Genomic DNA, 16,423 nt, shown 5'->3' with positions numbered 1-16,423 from the left:
AAATTCGGGAGTTTGAAGGCTCTTAAGCAGGACACTGACATGACCTGTATTAATTTTTTAAAAGCTCATTAGAACCAGGAGGATTTGACACCAGACTGCTGTAGTCAGTCAGGCAAGAGACGCTGTGGGCTTGGATTAAGCTAGTGGCAGTGACGATAGGAGAGAAGCAGGTAGATCTGAGGGATTTATGTGGGAGAAACTAGATTTTATTATCTGTGTGTGTGTGTGTGTGTGTTTTGTGAATATGATAGTATTCAGTTTTTTAATGAGCTGAATGAATATAACTATTGCTTGCAATACAGTCCTCCTCCACTAACCCATTACTAAATATATCTACTAAAGTTACTATATATATGATGTCATGTTGGACAAATCCTTGAAAGCTGTCATTTTGATGGTGCTGTTAAATGTTGGGTCTTTATGTACTTAGTATAATACAGGCTGAATTATGGAGTTAGATGGGCTCTCCTCTGCTACTTTCTGAGATAGACTGTAGCTTCCTCTTTCTTCATCTGTAAGGAGAGACACTGATGTGAAAACAGGGCTTGGCACCAAGAAGTCACCACTGAATACATACTGGCTGTTATTTATTTTTATTGATTTGATTGGTTGATGATATCTGGCAAATAACCTGGTCTTTGTTTATTAATGTCTCTATCTGTTTGGTGTAAGAAAAATTTCCAAACCAAGTGCTAAGAATAGTCAGTGAGGGTTAAGTGCATCTTAACTTGTACGTAAATTCCAGTTGGTTGACCCTGCAGAGCTGTAGATGTCACTCCTATGGTGATGCATTATCATGAAATGAATATATGAACATTGACTGCGGCTGTTACTTCTTATTTAAGAAAACAGAACCACATAATCTTAGACATCAGAAAAGAGTGCTCATAGAAATCAGCATGGAGGCGCCTTGGTGGTTCAGTCTGTTCAGAGTCTGACTCTTGATTTCAGCTCAGGGTGTGATCTTGCAGTTCATGGGATTGAGCCCTGTGTTGGGCTCTGCACTGACAGTGCTGAACTGAATATGCTTGGGGATTCTCTCTTCCTCTCTCTCTGCCTCTCCCCAGCTTGTGCATGCACACGCTCTCTCTCTGTCTTTCTCAATAAATAAAAAAGAGATTAGCATCTTCAAGCATAACAGCAGTATAGACAAACAATGGGGTGGGAGAGCCTGTGAGTTACATTGATTATTTCTGAACTCATGTCGATATCACTTGAAAGCTTGCTCACCCCCAACTCCTGTGTTACTAATTTACTTAGATTTTAATTGTACTTCTTATTGTAGTTCCAGGAAAACAATCCCTTAAATTTAACGAAAGTACTTGTCTCTGGTCCTTTATCTGTGTAAATTTGTCAGAGATGTAATTGGTATATATCTCTTTAGTCTCCTCATAATGATTTCTGTGAAACAACTGTACACTTTTCTAACTTTTAATCTTGCATTTCACAGCTGTAAAAAGTTGGCCTTTTTTTTTTCAGAGTTAATGTCATGTAGGTCTTTTTTATTTGAGATTATATCAGCATGGTTTGAATTTGTAACGGTTTGTGGATTATTTAACATTTTATTTGTCACACACAGAGTGATGTCACCAGTGAATTGAGTACCACAATTATTCAAGCCAGTCCAGTTCCATCAGAGGAACAGGCTGTGGAAAAACTGACAGAAAAAGGTTCATTTCAAAGTAGAAGTAAAGGAGCACTATCGTATATTATCCAAAAAGACTCAGATACAGGCAATGTGGCAGAAACGACTTCTCTGAGTAGCAAACCTGAAGATGCAAAACCTTACTTTAGGTTGAGTGAAGATCTTTCCTCCAAGAGTGGAGATCTATCGGAAGCCAGTGCAGTCGGGTTGACCTCTCACCCCACTGAATTGGACCAGATGGGCCTGGCTCTACTGAGCAAGACAGGTCTCGCCCGCCCAGCCATGTCAGCGATGCCACACCTCCCTGTGTCACGTCAGGCTTCTGTGAATGAAAGTGAAAGAGTATCCTCTGAAGATACGCTAACTGCCAGCAGTGCAGTAAGTGGCCAGATTCCTCATCGGATGGCCCCTGGAAACGAGGGCGCCCCTATTCCCAGCACCATGGCTCGTGGCTCTGCTCCTGAGATGCAGAACGTGCCCACTGCACTTCCTACACTCTTGACTCAACATTCTTTTACCACGGCTCCCTTTGCCCAGCACTATTTAGGAACACTGTCTTCAGCTGGAAATGTTGTTTTGCCTCAGTGCCATGCTGGCAGCGCCACTGTCTGTGGATTTTCGGGAAGCTGTCCTTATTCTGCTGTTGCAGGAGAGCATGTTCAGAACTCTGTGGCCATGGGAATTTGTCTAGGGCAAAATACCAGCTCTGGATTGATGGGTACCTCTTCCCTTTATAACCCATATTCTAATGCCTTAAATCAGAATCTTCTAAGTACGGCAAAACCTTTTTCCGTGCAGTCCGTTGGTACAAACTGTGGAATTGAACCATGGGATTCAGGAATGCCGTCAGGATTTGGTAAGATGTTTTTCCTCTGTTACTGCTAATTGTCGCTTGCTGTTATTGAAAAATTGTGTTTTCTCAAACGAGGCCACAAAACTAGTTTGTTTCAGGGAGATACTGGTTGGCCTGAATTTCTCTTAAGTTTTATTCTTTGTTCTCAATTGAAAGCACAGACCATGATATATTTCTGTGCAAGGGTCTCCAACATGGCTTTAGAAAAGCATGAACACTTAATGCAGGTGAAACTCCTGATGTCTTTGTCTTCCTGTCTTTCTTGTGCTCTGCACTTGGATTTCTGTAATTGCTTCAACAAGGAACTGTCCAGTTCAGGATTGGCTCTCTGGAGGAGTGAGTCTCCTTCCACTTAAAAAATAATTTTTTTTAATATTTATTTATTTTTGACAGAGAGGGAGACAGAGTGTGAATGGGGAGGGGCAGAGAGAGAGGGAGACACAGAATCTGAAGAAGGCTTCAGGCTCTGAACTGTCAGCACAGAGCCCCACATGGGGCTTGAACTCACAAACCACGAGATCATGATCTGAGCCAAAGTCAGACACCCAACTGACTGAGGTACCCAGGTGCCCCTCCTTCCACTTTTTAAAGTCTTTTGGGGGATAACAGTTGTGGTGAGAGACAGTATCCTTCCACTTTTGTCTGCAGTGGCTGAACTGCTCCTGGATTCTTTTGCTAGAGATGGTCACTCTAAGCAGAGTTCGGTGTTGTGCGTTCCCTGACATCATACACACGGCCACTGGAGTGCTCTCTTTTCTACCCCCCCCCCCCCCCCCCCCCCCCCCCCCCCCCGTTCTTCTCAAGGAAATTCCAAAGTTACTGCATAAGGATAGTGAAAAGATTTGGTCTTATTAAAACTGAGCAGATGTATAAATCTTGAAAGTTCGAGCCCTGTGTTGTTTCTTACTAGGTTAGGTAGTGGCTTATATTTGTGGCAGAAAAAAGGAAGAGATTATTAATAGGCAGTACATTGAAGAGTTGATTCGCTGTAAATTGTGGGTTTGATCAGTTGTACTTGTTCTTCCTGAGCTGGATACAGCAAGCAAAAATTGTTGGCCTGGGCTGAGGCTTATACAATGTCAAGGACTCCTAAAGACCCAGTGCACTTCGTCCTGTAGCTCTTAGGTGTAAAATAGGTAGTCTTACATAAAAATTTCCATTTAACGAATTGTTCTTTTAATCAGATGTTTGATATCACTTGCATTTGACTACCCTCTATCTTTACCCAGGGAAAGTCAGAGTACCTGAGGAGTTGAAGTTTCCTCATGCTTGCTGTGTTGGCATTGCTTCCCAGACCCACCTTAGTGTACTTAACCCAACTGACCGCTGGCTACAGGTCAGCATTGGGGTTCTCACTGTTAGTGTTAATGGTGAAAAGGTAAGCTTTCTGTGTCTTTCTCCTGTCACTTAGCAATTGCATTTTGATTAATGTTAGATTTCTCCTTTCTCTAGTATTTCCTTTTATACTTGGGAGTCTGTCCTCCCCCCCCCCCCCTTGTATGCCTTCACAGAATCAATGAAATGGTATGTGAAAGAATAACATTGTGTCTTTTTCTTAGCACCTCCTTTTCTTGTAGTACTGCATTGAGAAGTGAAATGTGATTGTGGTTCTCCGTTTCTATCAGTTATTTATTTATCATTATATTTCATTGTTATTTATTCATAAAACCATGTAAATATGCTTTAAGTGCTATTTAAGCCACCGAAAACTTGGATTTCTGCTATTTGTTGGTTTTGTTAAATGTGATTGAATATAAGTTACTATCATTTATCAAAAAACAAGTTATTCTTGGGACCTATATCTTCATTCAATAAGTGAAACCTTTTTGACTAATTTATCTGATCATGTTTTTACATGATCTTTTGAAATATCTGGAAATACAATTTTAACATTAACTCTTTTTTTTTTTTTAATTTTTTTTCAACTTTTTTTTTTATTTTATTTTTGGGACAGAGAGAGAGAGAGCATGAACGGGGGAGGGGCAAAGAGAGAGGGAGACACAGAATCGGAAGCAGGCTCCAGGCTCTGAGCCATCAGCCCAGAGTCTGACGTGGGGCTCGAACTCACAGACCGCGAGATCGTGACCTGGCTGAAGTCGGACGCTTAACCGACTGCGCCACCCAGGCGCCCCAATTTTAACATTAACTCTTAACAGCAAGGGTCTCTCACATGATCAGTTAGAGGTAGTAAAGTACAATACTCTAAATCTCCTTTCATGATTACAATGACGATGTAGACATGATTGAGCAGGAAAGGTGGGAAATGCGGTCAGCAGCTCCTATTTTGGAATGTCCTGGTTTTGTGACTGCCACTTGCAGATGAGCATGGGTGGATGAGTTTACTTTCTCTCTTACCTCTTGGTAAGATTTACCTGGCAAAATAAGATTGTGTCTAGGGGCTCCTGGGTGGCTCATTCAGTTAAGTGTCTGACTTTGGCTCAGGTCATGATCTCATGATTCGTGGGTTCGAGCCCTGCGTTGGGCTCTGTGCTGACAGCTCAGAGCCTGGAGCCTGCTTCTGATTCTGTGTTTCGCTCTCTCTCTGCCCCTCCCCTGCTCATGTGCGCGCGCTCTCTCTCTCTCTCTCTCTCTCTCTCTCAAAAATAAATACACATTGAAAAAAAAAAAAAAGGATTGTCTCTAGTCTCCCTCTTCCCTTTTCCTAGCCTTTCCCCTCTGATCCTGAGGTTGGATGGAAAGCATGTGACAGCAGGAAAGTGTTAAGGGTGGGAGGTAAGCTTGGAGGCCCTTTTAGGGGCATGTAGGAAGTAGTGTTGCCTCTGGATGCGGGAATAGAAAAGAATGCCCTCATGTATAGTGAGGAGGGAGGGTTTGGAATGAGTCATAATCATGGACTGAGTAGCCTGATCAGGACCTTGGAAGTCAGTCTAATGTCCCTGATCACACAAAAACCAGTCCTGGGTGATTTGCAGGGCACCAGAGTGCTGCCTTTTCCAGGGGCTCTTTCATTGGAAATGAGGGTATAGATAAGCTGTGTTTGCTTTAAAACAGACTAGGGGACACACAGTCAACTTATCTTCATAAGTCTTCATAACTTTGACTAATTGTATTTTATCGATAATGGGTTATAAGGCTTAGATATTTTGAAAGGTAAATTTCTAGATTTGGTAGTTTGAGAAGAAAAGGATCTTAAACTAGTTGATTTCTGATTCTTGATTTTCAATGTGAAACCATTTCTTAACGAACCGTGTGGCACTTTTTTTTAAAGGTGGATCTTTCAGCATATCCTTGTTTAGTTTTCAAGAATAAAGTCATCATAAGACCTCATGCCACAGAAGAGATAAAAGTACTTTTCATACCATCTGATCCTGGGATTTTCAGATGTATATTCAGTGTTGCTTGTTGGCCATTTTCAGCAGATGCTGAGACCATAGCACAAGCAGAAGCCTTGGCAAGCAGAGTCGTTCTCACAGCTGTTGCTGAGACGCCTGTGATTGAGGTAACTACTTGTAAGCAAGTCTTTGTCATGCCTGGCATTTGAATGAAGCCTGTTTAACCCTTAAGAGGTAATATTTGGGAGAAATGAATATGTGGGTAAATATGTTACTATCAAGCTACCATTAGTTCTTAATTAGCTTCTTACTTTAGAATTTAAAATTATTTCTGTTGGGGCTCCTGGGTGACTCAGTTGGTTGGGTGTCCAACTTTGGTTCAGGTCATGATCACACAGTTCGTGAGTTTGAGCCCTGTGTTGGGCTCTCTGCTGACAGCATCTGCTTCAGATCCTCTGTCTCCCTCTCTCTCTGCCCCTCCCCTGCTTTCTTTCCTCTCTCTCACACACTCTCTCTCTCTCTCAAAAATAAACATTAATGGAGCATCTGGGTGGCTCACTGGCCAGTTGGTGAAGCGTTTGACTCTTGGTTTCGGCTCAGGTCATGAGTTCATGGCTTCGTGGGTTGTAGCCCTGCATCAGGCTCTGCACTGGCAGTGGGGAGCCTGCTTGGGATTCTATCTTCCCGTCTCTCTGCCCCTCCCCATTTGTGCTGTCTCTGTCTCTCAATATAAATAAATAACTTAAAAAAAATAAACATTAAAAAAAATTACTGGGGCACCCGGGTGGCTCAGTCGATTAAGTGTCCAACTTCTGCTCAGATCATGATCTCACGGTTCACGAGTTTGAGCCCTGCGTCAGGCTCTGTGCTGACAGCTCAGAGCCTGGAGCCTGCTTCAGATTCTGTGTCTCCCTCTCTCTCTGTCCCTCCCCTGCTTACATTCTGTCTCTCTTTCTCAAAAATAAACATTTAAAAAAATTAAAAAAAAATAATTTCTGTTGTTTTACGGAAATTCAGCTCTACTTGCTAGATGTGGGTGTTAGTTTGGGATGTTCTGAAAAGTCACCAGACATATTGGGTTGTTTGTTTTAAAAGCGACTAAGAAATGTAATGAGATCAGTGATTTTCCCTGGTGGTATGTAAACGTTGGATGTTATATATTAACCTTTTAAATACCACTTTAAGAAAGAATACAGGAAGTGGTTACGTAGGGGACATCTTGAATATATGTGTATAGGGAAAATAACTGCCTTATGTTACATGAATGAGTGTTTCAGCTTGGAATAACTTTCAGTAACCACATCACATACGGATTTAAAAAGTGTTTTGATATCAGTTTGGATGCACATGAAGACTAAGCTTCATGGATGCTGGAAGACAGCTTAGACAGTGTCTCTAGTGATGAAGAAGCCACCAGTGTTGACGATCTTGCCAGGGTTTGAGTACAGTTGTTTTCTGCCTAGAATACTTCTCCCACACACCGCATACTCTCTCACTGTTGGTGGAATGGCAGTCCCCACCTATTCCCTCATCCCACCTCCCTTTGCCCACTTTACTTTTCTGCTTAGCATTTTTAGCATTGTCATACTAAATATTTACCTGTTTATTGTCTGATCCTCTTTGCTCCCACTAGAGTGTAAGCTCTGTGGGGGCCAGGACATGTGTCTCTTTTGTTCACTTCCAAAATAGTGCTTGGCATATAGTAAGGGCTCAAGTAATAGTTGTTTGAACTATCAATTCAAATAGAAAGTGGAAATAGCAATATTTCTAAATATATGTGGTTTCTGAAACATTGCATTACATTCGTGTGGACCAAAACCAGTGACTATAGTCAGTTAGCTATTTCATCCATATCATTAAAGATTTATGTAGTAAGTCTGGCCAAGGAAGACTTTTTGATCTTGGAGAAATTGGATTGTTACGCATTTTAAAGTACATTTATAGTTTCCAAATGTTTTGGGAATGTTCCAGCAGCCTCTCCCCATTGCATGCCCCATGTTGGAGTCAGAATATGGGTTGAGGAGGGGAAGAAGGAAAGAGATTCTGTAGTTTAGCATGAGTTCAATCTATGTTAATGTTTCTTGTGTGCTTGAAAAGAAGGACTCTTAGGTGAAAAGAATTTCTCTTAGGTGCAGAATTCTTTTACATGTCCTTTAGCTCTACTTTGTTACTGTCTTCTGTATCATTACTAACATTTCTGTGTGTTTAGTCTTTTTGCCTTTGAGACAAGTTTTGTGGATTTGTCTGTTTCTCCTTATAATTCTATTGATTTTTGTCTTGGGTATTCTGAGCTCTGTTATGTGTGTTTAGACTCAAGATAATTTTATCTTCTAAGTGAAATTGTTCCTTGTTAAAGTTATAATTCTCTTGCATCTGCATTAGTTTGGAAGTTACACATTTCTGTTCCCTTCTTATTCAAATTGGTTACTGAAGTCTAAAATTAATCAGGAGCCCAAACAACACAAAAAGCTATAGTCATTTTAATGTTGATCTTTTCCTTCCGTCATATCTTTGACTACTATTTTAATCCCAAATGGTTTTAAAACCGTAACATTAAATGTTTTTTAACAGATTGCTCATGCTATTTTACTTTTTTTTTTTTTTTTTGCTCACCATTATTTCTTGAATCTTTTGTTTTTACCTTTTTCATGGACTCTATTTGTATTTAAAGTGTACTTATTTTATAGTTAATTTCAGATTATTTCCAGTTCTTCAGGTGCTAATTTTTCTGCTAGCTTTGCTAGGTCTCCCTGATTACTTTATTCATGAGGTTTCTAATTTTTTTTTAATGTTTATATTTATTTTTGAGACAGAGAGAGACAGAGCATGAGTGGGGGAGGGCAGAGAGAGAGGGAGACAGAATCTGAAGCAGGCTCCAGGCCCTGAGCTGTCAGCACAGAGCCCGATGGAGGGCTCAAACTCACGACTCGGGAGATCATGACCTGACCCAAAGTTGGACGCTCAACCGACTGAGCCACCCAGGCGCCCCAAGGTTTTTAATTTTTTAATTGACTTAAAATAATTTTTAAATGTGAGCTCACATCATTAACGCCGCTCTTTGCTGTAGTAATTCCATGTGTCCTGGTTTTTCAGAGTGTCCATAGAGAGCACTTTGTACAACTGCTTGGGGCATGAAGGTTGTACTGATTTTCAGCTTGGAGCTTTCATATCTAGTGTGGCATAGGCCTAGAGTTTTACTTTCTTGCAAATGATCTTCTGACACCCACCCATTGCCGGACAAGCTTCCCTGTTACCTCCTCAGACATATAAACAGGTTTTCTAGTTTCCTTTTCATAAAAGGCACTTCTTTCAATTTCTGCACTTGATTGCAGGGAGCTCAGATTCCATTCTAGCCTTGCCCTGCCCACAGCAAGCTCAGGGTCATACTTTCTGTGGTTAGGAGGGTGTTGAAGCTCAACCACCTTGGAAGTAGCTTGATCCCAGACCTTCATGGGCTACCATGGAAGTCAGTTCCCATTTGCCAGTCTGTTTTTGATTTCCCATTATATTTGGCCAGGCTGAAGAAATTTATGTGTGTGTTAAATATTATCCAGCATTTCTACATGTGTGTGTGTGAGAGGTCTGTGTTAAGTTGTTCTTAGGCACACATTTTAAACTTTTGATATGCCTATTTTGGTATCATTTTAAACATTTTTAGTTTTGGGGCGCCTGGGTGGTGCAGTCGGTTAAGCGTCCGACTTCAGCCAGGTCACGATCTCGCGGTCCGTGAGTTCGAGCCCCGCGTCGGGCTCTGGGCTGATGGCTCAGAGCCTGGAGCCTGTTTCCGATTCTGTGTCTCCCTCTCTCTCTGCCCCTCCCCCGTTCATGCTCTGTCTCTCTCTGTCCCAAAAATAAATAAACGTTGAAAAAAAAAAAAACATTTTTAGTTTTGCCCGAAATTTGGACTAAATCTGAAAATTCCAACGTATATTTTGAAGGGAATTGAGAAGTTAAAATTATAATAATAGAGTTCATAGTAACTCATTGAAGGGAGGCTTGTATCTTTTATAAAATTGTCAGTTTGTCTTAAGATCTCAGTCTTTTCAAAGTAGCAACAGCAAACATATTACTTTATTCTGTAGTACATTTGCATACATAGACTACCTCAGAAAACGAATTTAACATTTATTTTTGTAGAAAATAGCAGTTGTAAAATGGCCTGGGGATATTTAGGTAGGCTTACATTTAATGCTGACTATTTGTAACTGGAAAAAGCAGTGATATGAATGTAAGCTGTGATATTAATATATGACTTTTTATAAATTAGTCTTTTCTTTCATAATTAGGTAGAAACAGAAAAAAAAGATGTTCTTGATTTTGGTGACTTGACTTATGGAGGCTGGAAAGCTTTGCCATTAAAATTGATAAACAAGACTCATGCCACTGTGCCAATCAGACTTGTTATTAATGCTGTAAGTATTAATGTACAGTAAGAAACTTTACAGAACACTTGATTTGGAATTCTAGGTACTGCTGATATCATTCTTGGTTCATTTTTCTTATGGAAGTAAATTTTTTGGTAACGATTCGGTCAACAAATTTAACATCACATGAACATTGCACTGTTGGCTTTACTGAGACTGATTCTTCTATTTCTGAACAGAATGCCATAGCCTGGCGCTGCTTCACATTTTCCAAGGCACCCATCCATGCTTCTTTGAAAGCAGCTCCGTATGCTGACATGATTGCTCAGCTGGCAGCTCCTTCTGTGGTCAACCACATGATGCCTGCCAGTTATGACGGACAGGTAAGCTGGGTGGATTGAAGGAACTGGCTTCAAATTAAAGAGGGAGTTAAGTTTCCAAACTACTTATCTTTCATTAAGATTTACATCTTAATGCTAAATTAAATTTTATTTTATTTTATTTTACAGGATCCAGAATTTCTGATAATTTGGGTTCTTTTCCATAGTCCAAAGAAACGGATCACTTCTTCAGGTATTCATGTTTGTGTTTTTTGGGGAATTGCTCTTCTCTGTAGCAAAATAAACTACAAAGTTGAGGCATGTTTCTTCCATCAGTGAATGTGAATACTTTGAGGAATTTGTGAAATATGTTATGTTGTTTTAAAAATGGGGCAGAGAGTGTGCTGTCTTGGCTCAAATCCATGTAATTGTGGTTAACCCCAGCAAGTACCACTGAAAACCTTTTGGGATCTTTTTTGTACACTGATTTTATCACATCTACCAGTTGGATGTTTTCTTTCTTTTTCTCCTTTCTCCTCCACTAATTTCTATTCCTCTTCAAAGAGGAATTCTTCAAAAAATCATTTTGCTGGGGCTCCTGGGTGGTTCAGTTGGTTAAGCATCTGACTCTTGGTTGCAGCTTAGGTCATGATCTCATGGTTTGTGAGTTTAGGCCCCACATCAGGCTCTGCACTGACTGCTTGGGATTCTCTCTCTCTCTCTCTCTCTCTCTCTCTCTCTCTCTCTCTCTCTCTCTCTCTCTCTCTCTCAAAATAAATAAACTTAAAAAAAATCATTTTGCTTAGGATTTCTTGGGATCCCTGAGGGCATAGTGTTGGACCACATACAACATTTAGACTTAAATAACTCTCTGGTGTCTGAACTAAAAGAATGAGCTTTTGTAGAGATTTTAGGCTCAGCAGAAGAGTTCTTGGCAAGAGTCGATATAGAAGTTGATAGCCCAAACCCTACCCCAGTCATTAAAAGTATTGGTCTTCAAGCAAGAACAGGAATAGCTAGGATACATGCTCCAAAAGACTTACAGGTACCCTAAACTCTTTTCTTTGCCATGATTTTATGTTCAGGTTGATTTCATTCTAATTGTGACATTATTTAAGATGTTGGTTTTACTCCATTCTCTAGACTATGCACCTGTTTGCCAGTTTGGCTTCCTCAGCAAAGCAGCACTTACCTTTGAAAAATGCAGGGAATATTGATGTTTACTTAGATATCAAGGTAAGAATTTGTGTAAGAGTGCTATGACATAGTATTTCCTTAGTCTGTGAGACTCTGAGTATCTTCTGACATTGTGAACATGGCTGAGCTGACCCAGAGATCAAACAGAGTGCTTAAAATCTGAGGATTATACCAGTAGGAAATAGATGATAGGACACTTTAACATCTGATGTTTTATATGTAAGAACCAAGTTCTAGATTAATTCCTGAAAAATGTGTATGTTATCCTGTGGTTAGGTGGAATTGGAGGAGAGTGATCATATATGTAGACATTTCTGAGAGGTGTGGATGAGTAAGAGGGTGTTAGTGATAGGAAATAGGAATGGGAGTTTAACTTTTTTGTGGAAAGAGAAAGTGCCCTTTCCAAGAGAATAAGACAAAGTGGGATAGTGACAGACAAGGCAGAAGGGAAAAATAACCTGTCAGAGTAAATGAAAAGTGAGAGTAACTGAGTAAAAGCCACATTTGCATAAGTCAGTATTTAGTTATAATTGTATAAATATTTAGATCCCAGACCAAGGAAGTCACTTTTCAGTGGATCCAGAGAATCTATTCCTTAAACCTGGAGAAGAACATGAAGTTATAGTTACATTTACTCCAAAGGATCCCAAAGCCTGTGAGGAAAGGTAATATAAAATTATTTATAATGACCAGTTTTTACTCTTCTCTGAAAATAGCCACTTATTTAGATGTACTTCATTCCACAGTCTGAATGATCTAGGACATGTTTCGTCTCATCTGATAGATAGTATAGCTCTGTTTAACTTCTGTTAGCCTCAGATTTTCTTCTTTTTGTGTACTAAAACTCTCCTTTTAAACCAATTGACTAGAAATTAAGAAATGACTATTTTTAAATATATTCTGACAAAAGTAAATAATAAAATGTCAATCTTGATGTTTCTCATTAACTTTCTCTCTCTCTCCAAGGAAACCATCACCAGTTGTTGGTAGTTTAAGATGCTTCCCCCTGCTCCCACACCCCCTCCCCCATTTCTCCAGGCTTATGACTTTTTGGCACCTAAATCATAAGTGAATATTACCTGATAGTGGTCGGAGCATCATTGTCATTAGTATTTGAATTTGCTTGGTAAACAGAGCTTAGAAGCACACACTGCTGAGACACATGTGCCCTGTGCCCTGTCCCCTGCCTGGGTTATGGAATGCCTTAGTGTGCTCAGTCTGCTACTGTGACCTTTCAGAGAAGAGCTGGCCTGCACAAATGTGAACACTTGTGCCTGGAACAGCTGCCCCCAACTTCATTGAGTTACCTCCCCAACTTCATTGAGTTACCTCTTTCATCTGGGAAGCTTTCCTCAACTGTTCTCAAACTCCTCATAAATAGTCGGTAGTATTCCTGTGGCCCCATGAACTTCCCTTGTCCCATTGTGTAGATGGTATTGTGACAGTCTTTCCTTGTCGATATTCCTCTGGAATATAAGCTGTAAGTGTGGGAATGTCATTGTATTCTCAGCACCCAGTTCAGTCTTTTGGACAAAGGAAGCCTGTGGGAAATAGTTGCCAATAGAATTGTGGACATTCAACTTAGATGGTTTTCTTTGTTAGGATCTTGAAAATATTCGTGCAGCCATTTGGACCACAGTATGAAGTGATGTTAAAAGGTGAAGTAGTTTCTTCAGGAAATAAACCTCTAATACCTGGATCTTGCTGCTCAGATGCTCCATCAATTTTGTCCAACAAGCAGTTTCTGGCCTGGGGGGGTGTCCCTCTTGGTAGAATACAGTAAGTATGCATGTAGCAGCTCCTGAGCACAAAGATTCTGCTGCCATCACCTAGCATTGTTTTCCACTCTGATAATTATGACCATGTTAATATTTTTAAAGTTGAAATAAAGTTGTCCTATGTTCCGTAATCTTCCTATTATGAATTCCAATGTTTTAATTAAAAATTTTCACCTCTGGGGCACCTGGGTGGCTTGGTCAGTTGGGCATCCGACTTCGGCCTTGCGGTTTGTGGGCTTGAACCTCATGTCGGGCTCTGTGCTAACAGCTCAGAGCCTGGAGCCTGCTTCGGATTCTGTGTCTCCTCCTCTCTCTGCTCATGGTCTGTCTGTCTGTGTCTTTCAATAATAAATAAACGTTAAAAAAAAAGTGTTTTTTTTTAAATTTCACCTCTGCAATCCAAAAAAAAAAAATAGGTTTCAATTTTCTTAAGCTCTTTGGTGGATTCTCTGCTGATTATCAGATTTAGGCACTTAAGAGTTTCTTTGTTCCTTCTCTGGAAAGCCCTATGGAAAGGTAGGAAGAAAAAATAATCAGAGACCTTGCATTCTGCTTCAGGAGTTTACAAAGTAGTAGAATGTGAATGCTTTGTACCATAAAGAGTACAAGGGGTCTCTAATAGAGCAGATCTGTTCTGTCATAGTTTAATGTGAATTATATCTTGAATCTTATTTTTATGTGCACTTTGATTATACATTATGAATATGAACTTTGAGTTAATTGGCATATAATAAATAGTATAGTAATATTTTTCCTTTCATAAGCTTAGCAACATAGCTAAATACTTCTAATTAATAACCTAGGCAATTATTAAAGCTCAGTGTTTCTTCTTCCATATTTTGCATTTTTGTGTTTGACCTAAATGTTTTACCCACACATTTCTATGGTACCTGAGAGATAAGAAACTTCTGGCTGAATCTGTACTATAGGTGTGAAGAATTACTTTTTAAAATTATAGTTTTGTTAGTGCAAAAAAGATCTAATTGAGCTTCCTTACTTTATAGAGTTCATACATCTGCTTAACCATCCATGTAGTCAGTCATATGTACCTTGTCTTGTTGCAAAGGCAGCTTTCAAAAAGATACAGTAAGGTAAAAACTTGAGGGCCGACTGCTGTGGGATGATGAGATATGGTAATCATAAAGGTCGTGCCCGAAGGCTCACCTGCAGAAGGCTCACGCTTTGCACTCACCTTGATGTGGGTCTTATGCTTGGTTCTGACTCTAACCCCATCATCCTGAGATAAGTCACAGTGTTCAGAGGTTAAGAACAAACCAGTTACTGTGTGAGAGAGGATAGCTGTTCCTGCTGTAGACTTTAGACAGATGTTTCTTCCAGGGGTCCTTTCAAAGAGAAATCAATACAGCATGCCAAGTCTCAAAGTAAAACTACTTCATAGTAAATGCTCCCATCAGGATGCTCCCTCTTTGAGGTGCTTCATTCAGGTCTGGATGTGTCACACCTGAAGACCCAGCTGAAGATGTTTTCTGGGTGCTGAGGCAGGTGGTGGCTTGAATGAGACAGCTTAGGCACCTAGAAGAATGGTGGGCTGCATGTTCTTTAGGGAGCTCTCAGTAAAGATTCTCTCAGCTAGACTTTTGAAAAGTCCTGATTGGCAGGGAGTGTGAGGTATTGTGCCCTTTTCAGTAGCTCCTGTGTTGTTGGTTATGTCATCTGGTTTTTGCAGACAGCCGAGATGGAATACACGTTGAAAGGAAGGGCGGAACAAGGGCATGCGCCTGTATGGAAGAATTTTCTGGTTCTATACAGTTGAATCTGGACAGTGTATACCAGACTTTTCCTCAAAACATTAGTGGTCTGCTCCACTACACATACAAATAGTGATTTGAGACTTTGAAGTTCTGTGCCATGGAATGTGGTCAAAATAACATAGCTGTTCAGCTCAGCCATCAATGTCTAAGGTAAAAGGAAGATCACTTTCCAATATGTCCTAGCAATCATAGTCATTATTACAGTGCAGACTCTGGCAAGCGTCAGCTACTGAGTGCTCCTGTTGATACACCACTTATCCTATAACTGCTCTTTCCTTTAAGACAAAGGCAGAAGAGAGCTCAGTAAGGGCCATCAGCATCCTTGTGTTGTTCCTGACAGAATTCCCTGTCTTGTGATAAAATTTGCAACATATGATTAATAGAGATGGCTGCTCTTAAAATCTAGCTGTTCCAGATGCCATAACATCTTGAAATCTTAGAGCTCATCTGAAACAAAATTAATGTGTGTTAAACTTTTTTTTAAATCAGAAATTAGTTAAGTTGAAAATGGGGGCACTATCTCGTGCGTGCTTTTGGACTTTCAGTGGCATTTTTCCCTGGCCCTTGCCTAAGTGAAAGGCATTCAGGCCGTCCTCCTTTATTTCTTGCTTCACTTCTTCATGGAGATTCATGGAGTGCCTTCTGATCCAACAGATCTAAGTGTAAGCCCCATGCCAGTACAGGGAAGTGACCTGAAAACTGTTCTATCCCTGTTTATGGTTGGTTAGATATCTTAACTCAGCCTGGAGGAGCTCGCCACTTCTGTGAGAACGACCTTAGTCTGTGGATGCTGTGACACATGATGTCTCGAAGTGGACTTGTTGAAAGCAATAGATCCGTAGGTACCATGCTAATGTATGTACAGTATTTAGCGCAGCACCTGCCTAGGGAAACGATGGACTTCTGTTTCTGTAGTCCCCTTGCTTCCATTGTAGTGTCCTACATAGATGATTTTTCCCACCCCAAATATCTCCTGCTACTCCTTTATAAGGATGTTGCAGCTTGGTTAATGATACAGAGGTGTATTGTCTGCTTAGAAAGAGATCGTCCTATTTTCTCTCCCTAAGAAATGTCCTAGGAGGCAGTCAGAGGCTGTGACCCAGTGGGTGCTAGGAGAGGACCCAGAAACAGAGGGCAAGGGGATGCTGGTGTTCTTTTGATGTGGTACTTGCCTGCTGCCTGCCTTTGTGGAAGAAGGTGC

General features: G+C 40.5%; 1 protein-coding gene across 3 annotated transcripts in view; it reads left to right on the top strand.

The window, feature by feature from the left end:
* Window positions 1-16,423, top strand: part of CEP192 (centrosomal protein 192) — a 135,813-nt gene that overhangs the window by 78,592 nt on the left and 40,798 nt on the right. For all 3 annotated transcript variants that reach the window (XM_019814959.3, XM_023241726.2, XM_045041110.1), the window contains exons 20-29: window positions 1,580-2,501; window positions 3,728-3,876; window positions 5,728-5,958; window positions 10,078-10,203; window positions 10,395-10,538; window positions 10,665-10,728; window positions 11,381-11,520; window positions 11,619-11,711; window positions 12,219-12,337; window positions 13,275-13,451. In XM_019814959.3, coding sequence (XP_019670518.3) covers window positions 1,580-2,501; window positions 3,728-3,876; window positions 5,728-5,958; window positions 10,078-10,203; window positions 10,395-10,538; window positions 10,665-10,728; window positions 11,381-11,520; window positions 11,619-11,711; window positions 12,219-12,337; window positions 13,275-13,451 — 2,165 coding nt within the window. The remainder of the gene's footprint in view (window positions 1-1,579; window positions 2,502-3,727; window positions 3,877-5,727; window positions 5,959-10,077; window positions 10,204-10,394; window positions 10,539-10,664; window positions 10,729-11,380; window positions 11,521-11,618; window positions 11,712-12,218; window positions 12,338-13,274; window positions 13,452-16,423) is intronic.

This window comes from Felis catus, chromosome D3 (assembly GCF_018350175.1).
Source record: "Felis catus isolate Fca126 chromosome D3, F.catus_Fca126_mat1.0, whole genome shotgun sequence".
Taxonomy (NCBI): domain Eukaryota; kingdom Metazoa; phylum Chordata; class Mammalia; order Carnivora; family Felidae; genus Felis; species Felis catus.
This window is presented reverse-complemented; position numbering and strand designations above follow the sequence as displayed.